The 18,674-nt window shown below is 56.9% G+C and overlaps 7 protein-coding genes across 7 annotated transcripts; 4 read left to right on the top strand and 3 right to left on the bottom strand.

Annotated features, from left to right (window-relative positions):
- Positions 1-1,307: 1,307 nt before the first annotated feature.
- Positions 1,308-4,313, top strand: BCV69DRAFT_257494 (putative beta-glucosidase). The gene is made up of 4 exons (XM_025490627.1): positions 1,308-2,311; positions 2,415-2,537; positions 2,615-3,136; positions 3,223-4,313. The coding sequence occupies exons 1-4, from the start codon at positions 1,497-1,499 to the stop codon at positions 4,205-4,207; spliced, it is 2,445 nt and encodes an 814-aa protein (XP_025349724.1). The 5' UTR covers positions 1,308-1,496; the 3' UTR covers positions 4,208-4,313.
- BCV69DRAFT_147418 (hypothetical protein) lies at positions 4,275-7,896 on the bottom strand. The gene is made up of 4 exons (XM_025489335.1): positions 7,834-7,896; positions 7,518-7,746; positions 4,769-7,427; positions 4,275-4,694 (listed from the first exon to the last, which is right to left on the bottom strand). Coding segments are annotated over exons 1-4 (3,243 nt in total). The 5' UTR covers positions 7,836-7,896; the 3' UTR covers positions 4,275-4,341.
- A 136-nt stretch (positions 7,897-8,032) lies between these two features.
- BCV69DRAFT_281537 (quinone oxidoreductase putative) lies at positions 8,033-9,386 on the top strand. Its single transcript, XM_025492023.1, has one exon. It carries the CDS (start codon positions 8,098-8,100, stop codon positions 9,301-9,303), a length of 1,206 nt encoding a protein of 401 aa, XP_025349722.1. The 5' UTR covers positions 8,033-8,097; the 3' UTR covers positions 9,304-9,386.
- A 304-nt stretch (positions 9,387-9,690) lies between these two features.
- BCV69DRAFT_236707 (hypothetical protein) lies at positions 9,691-10,674 on the bottom strand (the record flags this gene model as incomplete). The annotated part of the gene is made up of 1 exon (XM_025489930.1): positions 9,691-10,674. A coding segment is annotated over one exon (984 nt), but the record flags the coding sequence as incomplete, so codon positions are not given.
- A 325-nt stretch (positions 10,675-10,999) lies between these two features.
- Positions 11,000-14,318, top strand: BCV69DRAFT_311357 (hypothetical protein). The gene is made up of 2 exons (XM_025494855.1): positions 11,000-11,961; positions 12,042-14,318. Exons 1-2 carry the CDS (start codon positions 11,270-11,272, stop codon positions 14,113-14,115), a joined length of 2,766 nt encoding a protein of 921 aa, XP_025349720.1. The 5' UTR covers positions 11,000-11,269; the 3' UTR covers positions 14,116-14,318.
- A 954-nt stretch (positions 14,319-15,272) lies between these two features.
- Positions 15,273-16,319, top strand: BCV69DRAFT_233375 (RAI1-domain-containing protein; the record flags this gene model as incomplete). Its single annotated transcript, XM_025489861.1, has 2 exons — positions 15,273-15,434; positions 15,522-16,319. Coding segments are annotated over 2 exons (960 nt in total), but the record flags the coding sequence as incomplete, so codon positions are not given.
- A 434-nt stretch (positions 16,320-16,753) lies between these two features.
- BCV69DRAFT_268004 (Adenylosuccinate lyase) lies at positions 16,754-18,523 on the bottom strand. Its single transcript, XM_025490851.1, has 2 exons — positions 17,841-18,523; positions 16,754-17,744 (listed from the first exon to the last, which is right to left on the bottom strand). Exons 1-2 carry the CDS (start codon positions 18,474-18,476, stop codon positions 16,815-16,817), a joined length of 1,566 nt encoding a protein of 521 aa, XP_025349718.1. The 5' UTR covers positions 18,477-18,523; the 3' UTR covers positions 16,754-16,814.
- Positions 18,524-18,674: the final 151 nt, after the last annotated feature.

The following is an 18,674-nucleotide window of genomic DNA, read 5'->3' as shown; positions in this document are numbered from 1 at the left end:
GTCCTACTCACTTGCCGTTCCCCTGCCGAACAACCAACATCGCTACATTGCCCACTCACCTCTGCTTACGGGACGACACCATGTCAGATCGCCCACCTTCTCCTCCTGGTCCTCGACCGGGCACCACTCTCGACAGAGACATCGTCGTTATCAGGGTTCCTCAGCACGCCAGACTCTCCCCCTCGGTGATGCAGTTCCTTGCCGGCCTCACCACTTCGCGAAGCGATAATCGTCTCAATCCCACTTGGCCACTCATGAGCCCCTCGGATGAGGGTCAAAGCTTTCAATGGCAGACTTGCAGGCTTCTAGAACATACTCCATCTACCTCTGTCATACACCGTGATGATACATAGGCGCCAGTACCCAGCTCACCTCCTCAAGAAGGACTGGTACAGGGGGCTCTTGCCTGTGGGCCTGCTCCTGCCGCACACACCACCGCGAGACCTCGAGCGAGAGACTCTTGTAGAGGAATCAGGAAAGCGATGGATTGTCTGCGAGTGCCAGGCGAGCCACCAACCGATAGCAGCGACACAGGTTCCCTCTTCTCTGAGCCTCTTCATCACTGAAATTTCGACTTCTATGGCCCGCAGACGGGTGATCAGTCCAAAAGGCGAGTGGGCGAAGAACAAAATCTCTATGTAGCTGGCCTTCCAGAGTCAACCAGGGCCCTCACGCCATCTTCTCCTTTGGAAGAAGGCCCTCGTTCAATCGCCTATGCTATCTCATCCACCTCGAGTCTCCTCCTGGAGGGCCGCATCCCCAGATTCACCACAAAGCAGAGCGTCGAGTCAAGTGAGCAGGGACTAGCTGTGGTCTGAAGCAGGGAGATCCCCCTTCCCATTACAGCGCCCTGCTCCCTGTAGCTCCACAGATGATGTTCGCCGATGAACTCGGCCTCACCAAAGACGCAGTGTGTGGAATGAATGTCGTGCGAAGTCTTGGCGGGTATTGCTGTGTGTGGTGTGCCGTGTCTTCCGCTGACGCTACTCTGTCAGGGGGTGAGAGGTGCCCTTGACGTGCATTGCAGGCTGCCTGACCCGGGTTGGAGGTGCGGGAAGCTGCTCGCCTGCCTGCCACACCCAGATCACTTTTCCGGTGACTTTGAGACATGGCTTCCCCACACACAATCTCGCCGCCAGGCATCAGAGCAGAGGAGAAAGCCGCGCGGCCACTTGACGGCGATTCAGCCGGAAAGCAGCCAAGCCCATGCACCCCGCACCTCCGAACACCCGGCTTAGTCTCCCCCCCCCCCCCCGCACTCGTGCTCAACCCCCCCCCCCCCCCCCCCCCCCACCCCCCCCCCGCATCACACCCAGAGCTCCACTCGTCAGCTTCTTCTCCCCCCCTCCCTCTGCCATCCTCTCCCATGACCTGACTCCTTCCTTCCTTTCTTCCTTCCTTTACCTTCTTCGTTCACTTTTCCCCTTTTCACTGGATTCCTTCACTGGACTCCCTCACCCTCTTCCTTCACTCCCTCTTCGCTCACCCCTCACACTATGAGGCTTCTCACACACGCTAGTCTCCTCTTCCTCGCTGCAGGCTCCCTCGCCACAGCAGCGCCCCTCGATGATGATCCCACTCTCCTGCTGCGCGACTGGGCCAGTCTCTCACCTCTCCGACGGCAGCAGCAAGACAACAATGCCACCGCGGGCTCCTATACTGGACCCTACGCTTCCGGTGGTGCGTGGACCGATGCATACTCTCAAGCAAAGGCGCTCATTGCACAGATGACAATCGAGGAAAAAGTCAACATCACGACCGGGCACAGTGGACCATGTGCTGGTAATAGTGGTGCAGTACCTCGCCTAGGAATCTCGCCCCTCTGTCTGCAGGACGGCCCAACTGGAGTACGCCCCGCCCGCCGCACCTCCCAATTCCCTCAAGAGGTGACCATGGCAGCCGCTTGGGATCGAGACCTGGCCGCAGAGCGTGCCCAGGGCATTGCAGAGGAGATGCACGACAAGGGCGTCAACTTCTGGCTCGGTCCAGTCACAGGCGGACCTCTTGGACGATCTGCTCTTGCAGGGCGCAACTTCGAAGGTTTCAGCCCGGATTCCTACCTTAGCGGCGAGAACTCTTTCGCCAGCGTACGGGCAGCACAGGAGGTGGGCGTCGTCACCGTTGCGAAGCATTTCATTGCCTATGAGCAGGAAACCTTCCGCGACGCCTACTCGCCCAATCAGACCGTCATTGATGCGAGTGGGGAGAACTATCAAAGGGTTCTGAACCAGCTGCCCATAGACTCTCAACTTGACGATAGAGCCACGCACGAGGCGTACATGTGGTCCTTTGCCGAAGCAGTCCGTGCAGGGTGAGTCGAATGAAGTAGATACAAAAAGGCTGATTGCGATGCTTTGACTCTCGGATACTGACTCCACCTCCTCGTGCCCTCACGGCCATTCATGCCAATCCAGTACGGGGTCGGTGATGTGCTCCTACAATCGCGTCAACGACACCCACTCATGCTCCAACTCTTACGCAATGAACGAGCTTCTGAAGGGAGAGCTCGGCTTTCAGGGGTCCGTCGTGTCTGACTGGTAGGTAGAAAGCGCGAGTCGAGGCTGGATCCCTCGACGAATGCAGACTGACCTCTTTCCCTGCTCTGCGACTTCAGGGGAGGCACTTGGTCCACTATCCATTCTGCCCTTGCGGGCTTAGATTTGACAATGCCTGGTCAGGGCTACGGCGGTATCTTTGGAGACTTTTTCGACGGCTCTCTCATCGACGGTGTACAGAATGGAGCAGTGCCCGAATCACGACTGGACGACATGGTGCTGCGCATCCTTGGACCTGCTATCCACTTCCAAGGCAACTTCACCGAGTCGTACCCTGCTCCGACCTTCGATATCAATGATGTCAATGGCCCGACCAACAACGTACGACGTGACCATTACAAGGTCATCGACCGGATTGGGCAAGAGTCTGTCACCCTACTCAAGAACAACCGAACGCTTGGTAATCATTACGGTCTTCCTCTCCGCAACAAGAAAGACATCTCGTCCATTGCCATCTTGGGTGAGGACTCTGGCCCCAAGATTCATGGCTACACCTCATGCGGAGACTTTGGCACAGCCTGTGCTTTCGACACGCCACCTGGGCAGAACGGGACGCTGAGCGCAGGCGGCGGATCGGGCTGGTGAGTAGCAGACCCTCTCATGCCTCGAAGACCGCTGTGTGGTCTCTGATGCTGCTTCTTCTTCTTCTTCGTCTCCCCACCTTCAGGTCGTATCCTCCTTATGTCTCAGATCTCCTTGCCGCAGTCAGTTTCGAGGCTCGTAGCGGAGGGTTCGACATTAATTCTGATACGGACAGCTACAACTTGGCAGGAGCAGCAGCACAGGCTGCAAAGTCTGAGGTAGCCATGGTTTCTGTCAACGCCTATGCGCGTGAGGGCAGCGATAGGCAGAACCTCACGCTCTTTGGTGGTGGCGATGCGCTGATTGAAGCAGTCGCAGCCGTCAACAACAACACCATCGTTGTCATTCATGCTCCTGGGCCAGTGCTTTTGGAAGAATGGGTGGACCACCCAAACATTACCTCTGTGCTTTTTGCATACTACCCCGGTCAAGAAGCCGGCAATTCTCTCATCCCGGTCCTCTGGGGTGACGTCTCTCCCTCTGGCCGTCTTCCCTTCACGATTGCCAAATCCGCCGACGACTATCCGGACATTCAGCGCAACTACTCCCTCGACCCTAGCGTCTACTTTGAAGAGAGTACCGATATAGACTACAAGCTCTTTGAGAGACGCGGTGTTGAGCCTCGATACCACTTTGGGCACGGGCTCAGCTACACTACCTTTTCTTTTGACTCATTGAGTGTGCAGTACAACTACAGCGCCGATTCTACCTCGATGCAGAAGACCAATGAGCACTTTGACGCCACGTATGGACAGGGCGACTCGGTGTACGACCAGCTGCTCACCGCAAGCGTCTCGGTGACCAACGAAGGGAGCGTGGCGGCAAAGGCGGTCCCACAGCTGTACGTCACCCTCGACGGTGTGCACAATCTGCGCGGATTCGAAAAAGTGCTCATCCAGCCAGGAGAGACTGTCAAGGTGCACTTCTCCCTCAGAAGGAAAGACGTCAGTCGATGGAGTGTAAAGAGGCAGGAGTGGTACATTCCCGATGGGGACCTCTTGTTCCAAGTGGGCAAGAGTGTAGGACATTTGAGCACAAAGGCAACTTTTGCCTTTACTGCCAATCAGTAAGCGAGATTAGTAAAAAGGACGGACACTCTCTACATTTCTCTATGACCTGTATTCAAGCATGAACACTAAGTCTGAAAAAAGAATTTACAATGAGCATGGAAACATTTGTTCGTCTGCCTGCCATCGTCCGCACGTCAAAGCTCCAGTCGTTTCCTTGCCGGGTCGGGTATACTCTTGAGCGGCCTCGGGGGAATGTAAGGCCGCGCTGGCACGACTGCTTCTGAGTGCCCATTCTCTCCCTTCTCTGAGGCTGCATCGAGATCTACAGGCAGAGCAGTAGTGTCATTCTCGTCCATTGCAAAACGCAGCGTCGCCGCGACTCTTGTGATCCACCTCAGTCCCTCTGCTTCGAGGACTTCAGCGTCTTTGCCTGCCCTCGGGGCGATGACGAAGCTTGTGAGCCCGCGCTGCACGCTCTCGCGCTCTATGCCTCGAGTGAGTTCATAGGTAGAGGAGACGGTCGTGAGGAGCCTGGCTCTTACTCCATCTGGGAGAGAGGAAAGGGAAAGGGCAGAGCGTAAGGCGACAAGAATCTGACATGAGGCGGTACGACCCACTCACCATCAATGACGTCCCTCGCCTCCCTCGTGAAGAGAAGCGCCGCAACCCGTCCACCCAGCTCAGTGCACCTCGCAAAAGCCACCAGCTCCTTCCACGTCCGCTTCACAGCGTTCCTTGAGGGACGCAGCACGATGGACCAAATGCCAAAAGCTCTTGTCAGCGTGTATGCCAGTCCAGTCGAGTAATGAGAGAGGAGGGAGAGGCTGTTCGATTTTGCCAGGGAGTCTTGCAGAATTGAGTTGTATACCATGGCGTGCAGATCGAGAGTGGAGCACAGCTCGGATGTAGAAAGTGCCTTGAGATCTAGAGGTGCTGAGCCGAGCTTGACCATCAGAGGAGAGAGCCAATCTTGGACCGCCTCTGGAGGGGTGCCGAGAGGCTCGTCCAAATCCATAGGTATCGGGGCTGCAAATGGTGCATTGGCAGTAGAAGGCTGGGCGCCATCTTCCTGAGGAAGTACCTCAACATCACGTACACTTTCCACGCCATCTGCGACGAGCTCTTGCTGTTCTTGCTGAGACAGATCGACGTTGCCATGCAGATCGGACCGCGGTCCAGTATCTAAAGCTGGTACCACGCCCTCTGGCTCGGCAAAGGCAGGTCTTGGACTTGGTGCGGCTGAAGACCTCCGACTTCGAGTCCAAGACGGAGGGACCACTCCCACCTCCTTGTGCATCACCTCTTCTGTCCTCCTTGCATAGTCTGGTCTCAATTTCCTCACCGCTCGCCAGGCTTGAGGTCCCTCTGTTCCTCCTGGTAAATTCTTCAGTCGCAGCCCTGGCTCGATGAACATCCGCAGCACGATAAAGTATCTCCTTGCGAGGTCTTCGCTCAGCTCCGTTGTTGAGCCGAGGGCCGCAGGGGGCGGCTCTACAGCAAAGCTACTATCGCTCTCCTCGCCCTTGCTAGCGCCTTCGGTCTGACGCACGCGCAGGACTGCTTGTGAGACGAGAGGGGCTATATCAGGCTGGCGCTGAGGACGAGAGAGGGAAGTAATCGCAGGGGCAGAGTATGCTGAGGGCATCACGCTCACATCAGCATCATAGCCCTCCTTTTCTGCTTCTTCGTAGGTGTGCCGCGGTGACTGACTCAGATCCAGCGTCTGCCTGAGTGCTTCTCTAAACCGCCGAATTTCCTCGGCTACAGTATCCCCTTCCGTAGCAGCACCGCTCCCTGCGAGGGCAGCCTCGTACTTTGCCCAGTGCTTGGCGCCGATCGCAGTCTTCGCCTCGGCATTGATGCGGTCTTGACCACGCGGGCCCAGAGCGGGACCGAGGTACTTTGCAGCGAGGAAATAGTGGTCGGGATGTGACGTCGTTGGAGTGACTGTAGCAGGACGAAAGGCTCTCACAAGTCTCTGCAACTCTGGAAGGGTTGAGTGACGATCGATTGGGCAGGCAAGCCATAGCGGGTACGGGCTCTTGCCTTCGTTTGCTCTCCCAATCTCGTCATGAAGTTTGTCGCTCAGGACCTTCCAGGCCTTCTTGGAAGACGATATTGGCTTGATGTAGACGGTCAGAGGACCCTGAGGCTGCCTTGGGCTAGGCGTCACTGCCAGCTCCTCTGCTGCAGGTGGCATAGGGGCTGGACCAGTCCAATGTTGTGACAGGCTCTCGAAGGCGTCCCGCTCACCAGCCAAACGCTCGTCGGGGGAGAGAAACTCGCAGTCTCCCTTTCGTTCACAAGCATGGAATCGCGTGGTCGTCTTGGTCGTCAGGAAAGAGAGTACAGGATCGTCTGCAGCAGCGTACATCTTCTTCTTGTAGGGATCGACGTGTACACGCGGTCCGGAGCCGCGATCTGAGAAGGTCTTGCCGATTGCAAGGTAGATTTCCTCGTAGCCCCAGGTAAAGAGGTCGATGAAGAAGTTGGTGTCAGAGGGATACCGCTCCATCAGACTAATCAGATCGAGTACAGCGTCTTTTTTCGCCATTGGCCATTCTGGAGATGCGATGCCCTCGTCGTCGATGTAGATGTTCTTCAGTCGCAGGTCACGCGAAGTAGGCCTCTCGCGCTCTCTTGTGCGGAGGGCTTCTGGCGATTCCGAAGCTTGTGTTCTGCTGTCATGAGTGTCTATGCTGGCTTGCGGGACAGCCTGCGTCAGCACCACCTGTGTGGCCTCGATCTGCTCAGCTTGCGAGCGTAACATGGGGGAGTTCTCCATCTCTTCCTTTGAAGCAATAGCCTTGGCCTCCTCCCACGAGGTATAGCGCTGCATTGCTGGGTTACGCACCAGACCCTCGAGCCACCACTTCTCAGCTCTACAGTCGCCTGTATGAAGCACTGCTCCTCTGTGGCCTTCGACCAGGAACATGACCGCGCCTGGCATATGATTGGCATCGAGTAGAGTCAGTTTGACCTTGACTCCCGGCAAGTACTGGACACTTGTCGGTGTATTGAGGGGAAGCGGGTGAAGAATGTCCCTCGGAGCAACACTGCTTCCAGTCTCGCGCCTCCGTATCGAAGCCTCTTGCTGTGTGAGCTTCAACCACTCGTACGGTCTCTTGCGGCCATGGGAGCCCATTGCTACTCCGGCTTCGCCTGCGGTGCGAGAAGGGCCAGGCTCCAGACGTAGAAGCATCTCCTTTGTCTGATATGAGCAGTAGATGGGCGCTGCGTTGTACAGAGGTGAGTTGAGACCTTCGAGATGGTCAACGTGCTGGGACAGAGATAGCGACAGTATGTGCGCCAGATTTCAGATACGTCAGCTCTTCTGCAAGGCTGCAGAAGCTCCGGAACACCCACTTACTATGTGGGTCAGCAGCTGTATCGTCGGGTGCGGGAAGCAGTCATCTGTCCCAGCCAGCTCAAGATCCTGCCATGGGGCGTCAGCATACTGCGCTTCACCGTTGCTGTCGTATTCTCGTCTGCGAGCTTGCGGTCTCTTGAGATAGGCTGGTATGCGCTCTCTTGACTCTGTGAAGCGGTCCACACGGATCCGCGGATACTCGTGGAGAAACGAATGGCCTTTGCGAGACCTGAGGTGCCAATGATGCGAGAAGTGTGCAGCGTTAAGGAGCTCAGGATCTGCTCTGGTATGTATAAGTTGAGCTTCATCGACTCACATTACCCCTCATGCTGCGAAGCTCTTCGACTCCTGAACTCCTTCGGTACGGGCAAGGACTTGGACTACCTGTGAGGGTTGTACGAATCTCTCCTACGCGCCTCCCTTTCCGCACCACGTGGCCCGGGCGAGCTGTTGCTCCACATGACTTGTCCGACTGTCGAAGAAGCTATAGCCGGCCATTAGACCTAAGTCCGGGTCTTCCACAACCGCCCATCTCCATCGTTCTCATCTCTCCTTCTACTCCAGCTCTACATCTCGTTTGATGTCACACTTGCTCAGACCCTCGACATCGTTTTCATCTTCTTTGCTCTGCAGGTCACTGGTCGCCCCCACTCGAAGTCTCGCTCGACCTGCTATTGTATCGACTCGCCTCCCAGCAGTTCCTGCGCCATCTCCTCACGCCCTCTTCTCCTCCACCACTCGCAACATGGCGCCCTCCAGCCTTCCTTCCTCGATGAAAGCCATTCTGGTCAAGGGTGGCAAGGGAGACTCTTCAGCGCTCTACTTTGATGACCACGAGCTGCCCACACCAGGGCAAGACGACGTCCTCGTCAAGGTCAAGGCATTTGGCCTCAATAGGATGGACATCATGCAGCGCGAGGGGAAGTACCCTCTTCCGCCCTCTGCACCGAAAGATATCATGGGTGTTGAATTCTCCGGAACAGTCGTCGGTGAAACGCAAGGCACAGATTGGAAGGAAGGAGATGAAGTCTTTGGTCTTGCTACCGGAGGAGCCTATGCAGAGTACATCAAAGTGCCGAGCAAAATGATCCTCAAAAAGGATGCTGCCCTCTCTTGGGAACAGGCCGCTTCCATCCCAGAGGCCTTCTTGACTGCTTTCCAGGCTTTGAGGTTCATCTCCGACATGAAGTCTGGCGAAGACGTTCTCATCCACGCAGGCGCCTCTGGCGTCGGTCTCGCTGCCATCCAGCTCGCAAAGGCATTCGGCGCAAAGAGCATATACATCACAGCTGGCTCGGACGAGAAGATCAAATTTTGCGAGGGATTAGGAGCCACAAAAGGCTTCAATTACAAGACTCAGGATTGGGGCACAGAGCTTGCCAATGCCACTGACAAGCAAGGTGTGGATGTCATCATGGACTTTATCGGAGCGCCCTACTACGAGTCGAACATTGCATCGCTCAAAAGGGACGGCCGCCTCGTCTTCCTTGCCTTCATGGGCGGATCGAAGACCTCAGTCGATCTAGCCCAGCTCCTCTTCAAGCGTCTACACCTCGAAGGCACAACGCTCCGCTCTCGCTCTCTCGAATACCAGTCCTCCCTCGTGCAAGCATTCGTCAAGAGTGGAGCGCTGCAGAAGCTCGTGGATGGTGTCGGAAAGGAAGAAGCAGAAGGGCAACATAGGATCCAGATCCACAAGGTGTTTGATTGGGAGCAGATCAAGGAGGCGCATCAGGAAATGGAGGCAAATAAGAACACCGGCAAGATCGTCATGAGAATCTCTTGATTTGGTCGCATTAAGCGAAAGAAGAGGCAATTTTGTATTGATCTAATGTACAGTGCGAATTGTATCATGTGCTTCAGAGTGCCCTCATCAGCTTGCCCATCAGCGCTTCTTGTTGGGTCGCACAAGGGACCGACTTCCTCCAGTCTTGCCTTTTGCATGCCCGTCACGCTTGCCCTTTGCTCCTCCCGCATCGCGTGACCTCGGAGCTTCCCTTGCATCATGTCTCTTGCCTCCTGGGCTTCTCGAGCCTTTCACCCCATCACGCTTCACGCTAGACGACGTCTTGCGATCCTTGCCTTCTGTCGAAGGGGCAGGCTTGCGTTTCTTCGCAGCCGCCTTGTCCTTTCCAGCCCCACCAGGTCCCGGTGCTTCTCCACTCCCCGCCCGGACCTTGATACAGAAGTTGTTGGCCGTAGCGCTGACCCTGATCTCCTCCTTCTTCCAGACCTGTCCATCCCAGTAGGGATGATCTTGACTCTTGGCCTTCAGATTCTTGCCCTTCTTGTCACCGGCAGCTGCGGCAGGCTTGCTCTTCAGCAGCCAGCGGGTCAATTTCCGCGAGTCGCCATTCTTGACTACCTCCCAACCCGTGGAGTCGAGGATCTCCTCAAGACGTGTGTGGTCCAGGTAGCGCGAGTTGGCTACGCATGGTAGCGGGAGGACGAGGTAGAGGTAGCCTCCTGCTGAGCTAAGGTAGGAGTGGGCATGTAGCAGGAGCTCTCCTCTCTCGTTGAGGTCTCCGACAAAGTTCAGAACTAGACTGAGACAGACCACATCAAACTTGTCCTCCTCGTCCTTGGGCACGGGGAAGTCAAAGAAGTCGTACTGCTGTACATTCTCGCCGCGAGGATTCAAGTCAATCGAGGTGACGTCGATCCACTTTTCAAAAGCAGTGTAGGCCGTACCGCCAAGAGCGCCCACGTCGAGCAACCTAATCTTGTCCTCGTGCTTGTTCTCCTTGACGATTTCGCGCAGGGCTGCAGCGCACCACTTGCCGCTTTCACCGCCTTTGGTCTTGTCCGCTCCGATGAGACTGGCATCTTGGTATGCCTCTAGCCCACCAAAAGAGTCGATCTCGGCTTCGATGGCAAGACGACGCTCGGTGGTGATGTACGGCTGGTTCAACTCCTTGAGCAAGGCGTGGAAGTGGGATATTTGCAGCGAGTGGGCAGTGGGCGCTTCAGCCTCCGGCGAAGGTGACTCCGAGTCCTCCTCGCCTACTACGTCCTCCGTAGCTGCCTTGAGTCTCTTCTCGACCTTCTTCACTAGCTCTCCGGTCTTCTGGGCTCTTTCTGTGGCGCTCTTTGCTGATGGCTTGCGGTTCTTTGCGCCCCCGCGCTTGCCTCTGGGCCGGATGAGCTTCGTTCGCTTCTTGTTCTTGTTGATGACTTTCTTCGGTGCAGAATCATCAGTGGCCTTCGTGAGGACTGGGCCAACGCTCGCCTCAGCAGGGACAGGAGAGGACATAGGCAGCTCGATGTAGGGCAGGGATGATGTTGATACGGAGTGGAAGGTCGAGTGAGCCGTATGTCCTACTGACCCCGCGAAGCAGTGGAAGAAGTGCGGAAAAGGCACAAAATCTCTCCTGCGTCTCCACAGCCGCGGCCCGACTCTTGTCTGCCGACATCGGGCCGGAACAACGCCAAGCCGACCGGGCGAGAGGCGAGGCGAGGCGAGGGGTGGGGTGAGACTCCAACACCTCCATACCAAGGCGTGTCTCACTGGTTCTTGGTCTCCCTTTTGATTAGCCTGACCTTTCCGAGGACATCGGCTTGGAGTTCCGAGTGAGTAGGCAGCCTGGACCACCTCATCCCCTTCACCCGTCTCTTTGCATCGTCTGGCCTTCGTTCTGTTCACTCAAGAACGCTAGTCTTGCCACTTCGGATTGGCTTCGGCCATCTCTGATCCCTCGGACTGCAGCTCGACTTCTGAAGCGAGTCAAAGGACACAGCACTAGCTTCCGGCAATGGACATTCTCTCCTTTGACTGGCTCTTCTCGAGCTCCTCCCATGACGACCCCTCCTTTCAAGGGGCCGATCGGGCCTCCCGGGCTCCCCAACCATTACCCGACGTACAAGCAACGGCGGCATCGGCGCAGATAGCCAATGACTCCTTCTTCAATCGCCTCGCCGCTCTGGGAGCCAGTCAACCCACTCAAGATCCAGCTGACAGACCGGATGCTGCTAGCTCTTGGTTTGGCATCAGCTCCTCTGCCTCAAGACCCGGATCTACAGACGCCGAAGGCGCAGACAACAGCGATCAAGAAGGCTTCGAGCCGCAGATGTGGACCTTTCTCACCTCGCGGTATGCCATCAGTCTTGTCGTCATGGGTGTCTTAGTGAATCGAATCCACCACATCTGTCGACCCAGGGGAGGCCGACCAGCTCGGATGCGCGGGCGAAAGCGTCTAGCCCTCCGACTGCCAGCCCTCTTGGCGCTGGGATACGCAACTCTTGCGCTGGGCATGAGGGTTCTGCAGCTCTGGGCTGGAGACTACATCCCGGGACATTCGTGGCTGGCTGATCAGCTGGCTACCCTTACCAATCTCAGGCTGGATGCAGCTCGTAGAGATGCTGATGAGAAGCTGCTCTGGATCACTTACGTTGCTGCTTGCCTCGGCATTGCAACGGAGTCCTTGACAAGGACTCTGGAAGCCGCGTGAGTATGGAGTTGTAAGAGCCGAACATGTCAAGCTTCATCTACTCATGTTATAGCTTACGCTCACTCTCGCTCCACAGCCACGAACCCTCTCCTTCCTTCAACCTCATGGGCTTCTCACTGACAGTACAATCGCATCAGATGGAGCCTTCTCACGTCTCATTGCACTTTTTCCTCTTCGTTTTCCTTGAAGTGGCGGAGGTCTTCTCCCTCTGTCTCATGTCCTGCTGGAGGAAGCCGCGGATCAAGAGGCTCCACATCACCACCGTCTTTGGTCTGGCGGCCACAGCGCACTACCTACTGGCTCCGGCTCACCGGAGACCAATCATCTTTGGCTTCAACAAGATGCCGGATGTGGTCATGCTGGCCATAGTCCTCGTCACGATGGCCTTGCACTCCCTCACCATGCTGGTCACAGAGGGTAAGATCGACACGAGTCGCCTCCTCTTCACAAGGTCCAACTTCCCATCCGCATCAGACGACTACTCCCTTGCCCTTTTCAAGCTCGGCACCGCCTGTCTTCAGTCCACTCGGCTTACTGGACTCTCGCGAGAACTCGTCTCGATTGAAGTTCCCGAGAAGACATACATCGAGGTGGACGAGCTTGGCAACACCCGCATCAAGACTGGTCTGGAGGGCCTGATAAAGGGTGACGGCAGCGGAGGCCTTACCAATGAGATTCGCATTACCACGCCCGTATCTAGGATCGGAGGTGGCTGGAGAGGAGCCGACTATGATAGTCCTATCTTCATGTCGGGAGCCAAGTGGCGAGAGGTGAAGCGCTTTATCTTTGCCGTCTTCGGAGTAGCCGGTACCATCTGGCGAGCAGTCTCCAGCCGAGCTCCTCGTCCGCCGTTAGCCTGGCTGGGGAGATGCGTGCCTCAGTGGGTGCGAAAGCTGCCCAGGTGGATCAGGCTGATATGGCATGGTCAAAATGGAGAAAGAAGACGCGAAGAACGTCTTTCGCGTCAGCAAATAGAAAGGGATCGGCAAGAGAATCTCAGGAAAGAAGCCCTCAAGGCTGTTTTGCGTAGGAATGGTGTAGATATTGCAGAAGGAGAGGATCCCAATCTGGCAGCATGGCGGGCGATGAGGGAGGGCGTACAACGCCGAGAGGATGGACTGAGGACCCGGAGAACAGCAGATGGGGGAGATACCACGGAGGATCAAATGGGAGTGCCTGCGAGTCTTTGGAATCATCTCCTTTATGCTACTGGAGAAGCCTCGGCTCAACCCAGCGCAGGTGCCCTTGCCGGAATGGACACTGGAGACGAGGACGAGGACGCTGATTGGACTCTGGAAGAGCACGCCGAAGAAGACATGAGCGACTCAGCAAGTGAAGACGACGGCGGGTCTCCATCGGTCTCGGTCTCCGACAGCGGAGCTGGAACGCCGGCTGCGTATTCCCTTCGCTCTCGGTCGAGCTCGCCAGCCGTGTCCAGATCGACGGCTCGGGAAGCAGCAGCCTCAGCGGCTATCAGACGGTCCCGCGCTCTTTCCCCACTACAACAACAGCATCTCGACACGATTTCTGTATCTTCTGACGCCGGAGAGGACGACGAAGAGGCAGAAGAGGAAACGCCAATGTCTCTTCTGCAGCTCGCACGTAGAGCTTTCAGTCCCAGTCCGGAAGCCGAGATTGGAGTCTTGGAGCACGAAGGGGACGAGTCGCAGTCAGACGCCTTTTCTCGAGTGCTCCTAGTCCATGCTGCTGCGCCGAGTGGATCCCCGGTAGTCACACGAGCAAGGTATCGCTCTCTGATGAACAGCAGTGGAGCAAGTGCTGGTACGCAGGCCCTCACATCTGCCACAGCCGCCGACGACCATCTCCACGAGACGATCCTCCGTCGGCGAGCCCTTATCCCCAGTGGCGGCGGCGGTGCCTCTCCCTCTGCAGATGCAGACGAGGACCGCAGTGCTGAGCGAGAGCGTTTGAGGCTCTGCGTAGTGTGCTGCTACGAGGAACGAACAATTCTCTGCTGGCCCTGTCGATGTCTCGCCCTCTGCGATGGCTGTCGTGAGGAATTGGCATCGAGGCCTGGTCGTGCTGGAGGTGGAAGGGCTGCTGGAGGCGCGGGTGGAGAAGGGGGACTGCACAATTGCCCTACTTGCAGGGCTGAGGTGAGGGGGTTCAGCAGGATTTACCTGCCGTGAAATGAGATGGCAAGGGACGGTGCTGATTGGTGGACGGATCGGACTGGGCGGTATTAGTCCCGTCAGACGCGACGCCCTCTTCGGTCCTTCCTGATCTACCTTTCACCTCCTCCCAGCCGTCACACTGCGGATGTCCTTCCCACGGCCTCAGACACGTCGGCAGGTTGTCCAATGAGATACATACATCGCTCTTCAGTCCGCCGAGGTTTCTTCTTCTCCTTGCGTGATTTCTGAGAATTCCCGAGAGTCTCTGAATCGAGTAGTGAGATGCCTGCTGAGTGCCTCTGAGTATCTCTGAGTGAGTGGAGCGGAGTTTGAGCCGATTGATCGGTCGCACGGGCCGAAGGACTTCTTCCGCTCACGGATCCACCGATTAGACTAGGACCGCACCCCAACTTTCCCTCCTCCTCTTCCTCTTCTTCTTTCGTCTCCTTCATCACGCCTTGTCCAACAGCGAGGATAAAGTACTTCGAGGCTCCTACTCGTATACGCTAAGAAGCTACGAGTCAAGAGAGAGAAGCAGAGAGGCCGAAGCCACGGTCAAGGTCAAGGTTGTGATGGTTTCCTCCGTGCACTCTCCTCGTCCTCCTTCTCCCTCAACAACTCCACCCGGAAGCGACTCGTTTGCATCTGCTTCCTCGACACCTGTTGCCTCGACTTCTGGCTCTCATCTCACGCAAACAGCTGGGGTATCATTGTCTTCTAGCAACGATACTACTGTTGGTCAGAAGCGGGCGAGGCGTTCTTCTTCCCCACAGGAGGGACCGGGGCAGCCGTACAAGAGGGCGATGGCTCAGAATGGCGAAGCAATCGGCGGAAGTGTGACCGCATCAAGTAGCAGATACGCCATGGACGGCTCAATAAGTCACACAAGGAGCAGCTCGTCAGGCCATCAGCACAACGGACCGGGCAGAGGTTTGGCGAGCCTGCCTGCTCGACCGGACATGCCTATCCCACCACCGGCCCAGCTACAGTCAGCCGCAGGTCCCTCTACCACCTCATCGTACCCCTCAGCTCCACCTCACTCTCCAGCTCTCACCTCTCCAAATCCCTCAATCACCTCCGCTTCCCAACCTAACTGGCCGCGCTCCCGCTCCTGCAAGCTAGACCTAAAGGACCGCTCCCGCACCTACTGGTGCAGCGGCAGCACTAGCAGTCGTCGCAATCTCCAACGGCCTGAACAGATCACCAGCTTTTCGTATGATGAGGAGAGGAGGCTGTTCCATGATGACAGGAGCCTGAAGTACTTTCATGCGCCGCCGATGAAGGTCGATCTGGGGAGGGGAATGGAGAACCTGAGGGAGAGGGATCCTACGAGGGTGAGTGAGCAGACAGGCAACGAGAAAGGAACAAAGTGAAGTAGAAGTGCCCTGATCTGGAGACTCCCTCTTCTTCTCATTCGACAGAACGAACACCTTGATTCTCTCCTCTACTCCCTCATGCACCTCGCCGCAAGCACTCCCGACGGATCCTCTGACTTTCCTCGCCGGCGAGCCGACGTCATCACCTGGCGCGGCATGGCTACCAAGCTCTTCTCTGCGCTGTACGAGGAGCAGAATACCTTTTCGATGAACGTGATGCTCGTAAACGACACGCTCTACATCGAGGAGTGGGTCTCCCTCGAAGCTAAGGCGGCAAAGGAGAAGCAGATGCAGGACGAGCGACAGAGACGCATGGGCTACTACGGGTATGCTTTTGAGAGCTGGTGTACCCACTCGCGAGACGTCTCGCGCGGGGAGCGCATCGATTTTGACTATGCGCACGACGACCCATGGGACGGAGATGTCAATACGAACGTACAGTGGTGCTCGGTGGTCAAGACGAAGTTGGGCGAGCTGCGTCTCATCCTCGGGGGAGAGGTGGACTGCGTCGACCCTCGCCCTCCCGCTCCAGACACGACATCAACAGCAGGAGCACCTCCCCCGGCCCTCGTGGAGCTCAAGACCACCGCCGTCCTCCGCCGCCCTCAAGACGAGGTTCACTTCGAAAAGAAGATGCTCCGCTTCTTCCTGCAGTCCTACCTGCTCGGCGTGGACCGCGTCTTGGTCGGCTTCCGCGACCAGCGTGGCTTCCTCCAGGCCACGCATGAGTTCAAGACGGTGGAGATGCCCGGACTGCTCAAGGGCAAACCACACGCGTGGGATAGGGGTGGGTGCTGTAATCTCGCGTGGGCAATTCTGAACTTTGTTAGAGAGAGGGTCAGAGAGAGGGTCAAGGAGGAGGAAGAGGGGCGGACAGAGCAGGGCGGGCAAAAGGAATCCAAGCATGGGGCGGAGAAGGACGTCAATGGAGGATCAGCAGCGACTCACGCAAGCCCCGCCGTCTTCCGCCTGGACTTTGCCCGCCCCTTTAGGGAAGTACGTCTAACTCGGCTCACGCCAGAGGAGATCGACGAGATCAAGGGCGCAGACGTTTCCAGGGTGGGCTTCCTGCCAAGGGACTACTACGACTTTGCCATGCGTACACAAAGAGTGTACCTCTAACGCTACGCTCGGACGGTCCGTCCCTGTTTTCATCTTCGTCGTCGTCACCGGTGTTGCTGCTCGTCACCGGCGTTGTTACAGTCCACTCTGTGTGACAATGATATTTCATAAACAGTGCATTGCATGGTGTCATGGTGTCATGGATTCTAGTAACAGCCGCTCACGCCCGCCCGGGTCCCGTCTTCGTCTCTTCGTCTGATTTGACCACGCCGCCCCTCAGACGGCCAGATCGACTCTGGCTGCCCTTTTCAAATAGTCCTGATAGGGCGCCAGTGCCGGCTCAACCCAGTCCCGGATGAACTCATCGACCTGCTCTGGTGCTCTCCCGATGAATCCGTCGGGCTGGAGGAGCTCGTCCAATTGACCGTGCACAGGCTCGAAGTACTCTGTCGCCCTGATCCGGTCGATGAGGTCATTGTCGCCTCCTTCGACCTTGACCACTCGAGCCGCGTCTTGCGAGTGGAGGCGGATGTGATCGTGACAAATCTGCCTGTCACCGCCGGCAGTCACCATGGCCATGATGATAGGCTCCGTACCCATAAAGGGAAGCTCAGCAGCGATGCGGCGCGCGATGATGGCGGGGTACACCACAAGTCCCTCGGTGACGTTCTGTAGGGTGCTGAGGATGACATCCGTTGTGAGGAATGCCTCGGGCAGCGACATGCGTCGATTGGCAGAGTCGTCCAGAGTACGTTCCATCCACTGGTTGCCGGCCGTCTCGCGGGCATTGTTGGCGATGTTGCCAAGCCAGCGAGCAAGACTGCAGATGCGCTCCGAGCGCATGGGGTTGCGCTTATAAGCCATTGCCGAGGAGCCGATTTGGCTCTCCTCAAAGGGCTCTTCGATCTCCTTGAGGGAGCAGAGCAGACGGATGTCAGTGGCCATCTTCGTGGCAGAGGCGGCAAAGGAGGCGAGGGAGTTCAGGACATCCACGTCAATCTTGCGAGAGTAGGTCTGTCCAGTGACGGGGTAGGCATAGTCAAATCCGCATAATTGTGTCACCCGCTTGTCCAGAGCCTTGACCTTGTCGTGGTCGCCTTCGAAGAGTTGGAGGAAGGAAGCTTGGGTACCCGTGGTACCCTTGACGCCACGGAAGCCAAGGTCGTTGCGGGCCCTTTGCATATTACGAAGATCCCAGAGTAGCTCCTGCGAAATGGATTGAGGGGATCACAGAGGCGTGTTATGGTTAGCTCTCATGTTCGACCAGGCGGGATGCAGTCCCGCGCCCTTCGGTTCACTCACCTGGATCCATAGGGTGGCCCTCTTGCCCACTGTGGTCATTTGAGCGGACTGCATATGCGTGAAGCCCAACGTAGGCAGGGCACGGTGCTCCTGAGCAAAGACCTTTAGCCGCTCGATGACCAGGGCTAGCTTGGGAATCGCGACGTCAAAGGCCATTTTGAGGAAGATTAGGTCGGCATTATCGGTGACGTAGCACGATGTAGCCCCCCAGTGAATGATCGCTTGAGCAGCGGGACACTGGGCACCAAAGACGTGCACATGGGCCATGACGTCGTGCCTCGTTGCCTTCTCCTCTACGGCTGCTGCTTTCATCTGCGCATCGTCCAAGTCCAGGTTGGCCTTCATCTGCACGATGGCTTCGTTTGGGATGTTGAGGCCCAGCTCCTTCTCTGCAATGGCAAGGTTGAGCCAGAGAAGTCGCCAGGTCTTGAATCGTGTGGCATTGGAAAAGATGGCAGACATTTCCTTGGAGGCGTACCGACCGGAAAGCGGCGACTGCCATGACTGCCATGAATAGTCTGTGCCATGGGCAGCGGGGGTGGGCAGCGCAGAGTGAGCGGTGCCGTCGAAGTGTTGCGTGCCACCATTGACGGGGGGATCCTGAGCTGGGGGAAGCTCTTGTGTTGGAGTGGACATGATGGTTGTGGGTACGTGTACCTCTTTGGAGAGAGAAAAGAACAGGAGTACAAGTCGTATTTCTAGGGAATACTCGGCATCGAGGACGAGTCATGGCTCAAAAACGCAGCTGGAACATCCCGCTTCCGCTGAAAAGTCAAGGTGGAACATCGACTCCCGCTTCCGGTTGAGACGTCGGAGCCGATGATTCGCAATTTC

Source organism: Pseudomicrostroma glucosiphilum (assembly GCF_003144135.1).
Source record: "Pseudomicrostroma glucosiphilum strain MCA 4718 unplaced genomic scaffold BCV69scaffold_3, whole genome shotgun sequence".
NCBI lineage: Eukaryota > Fungi > Basidiomycota > Exobasidiomycetes > Microstromatales > Microstromataceae > Microstroma > Microstroma glucosiphilum.
The sequence above is the reverse complement of the archived record's forward strand: the minus strand, read 5'-3'. Positions and strand labels throughout refer to the sequence as shown.

Bases quoted from the DNA above. Each gene is read 5' to 3' on its own strand.
- BCV69DRAFT_147418 (XM_025489335.1), bottom strand. The intron at 7,428-7,517 runs GTAAGTGGGTGT...TCTCTGTCCCAG, and splicing joins TACAGCTGCTGACCCACATA to CACGTTGACCATCTCGAAGG. The intron at 4,695-4,768 runs GTGAGTGGGTCG...CCTCTCTCCCAG, and splicing joins GGCGAGGGACGTCATTGATG to ATGGAGTAAGAGCCAGGCTC.
- BCV69DRAFT_281537 (XM_025492023.1), top strand. From the start codon at position 8,098: ATGTCACACTTGCTCAGACCCTCGACATCGTTTTCATCTTCTTTGCTC.
- BCV69DRAFT_257494 (XM_025490627.1), top strand. From the start codon at position 1,497: ATGAGGCTTCTCACACACGCTAGTCTCCTCTTCCTCGCTGCAGGCTCC. The intron at 2,538-2,614 runs GTAGGTAGAAAG...CTGCGACTTCAG, and splicing joins GGGTCCGTCGTGTCTGACTG to GGGAGGCACTTGGTCCACTA. The intron at 3,137-3,222 runs GTGAGTAGCAGA...CCCCACCTTCAG, and splicing joins GCAGGCGGCGGATCGGGCTG to GTCGTATCCTCCTTATGTCT.
- BCV69DRAFT_311357 (XM_025494855.1), top strand. From the start codon at position 11,270: ATGGACATTCTCTCCTTTGACTGGCTCTTCTCGAGCTCCTCCCATGAC. The intron at 11,962-12,041 runs GTGAGTATGGAG...CTCGCTCCACAG, and splicing joins ACAAGGACTCTGGAAGCCGC to CCACGAACCCTCTCCTTCCT.
- BCV69DRAFT_268004 (XM_025490851.1), bottom strand. From the start codon at position 18,476: ATGTCCACTCCAACACAAGAGCTTCCCCCAGCTCAGGATCCCCCCGTC. The intron at 17,745-17,840 runs GTGAGTGAACCG...TCCATTTCGCAG, and splicing joins GGGCCACCCTATGGATCCAG to GAGCTACTCTGGGATCTTCG.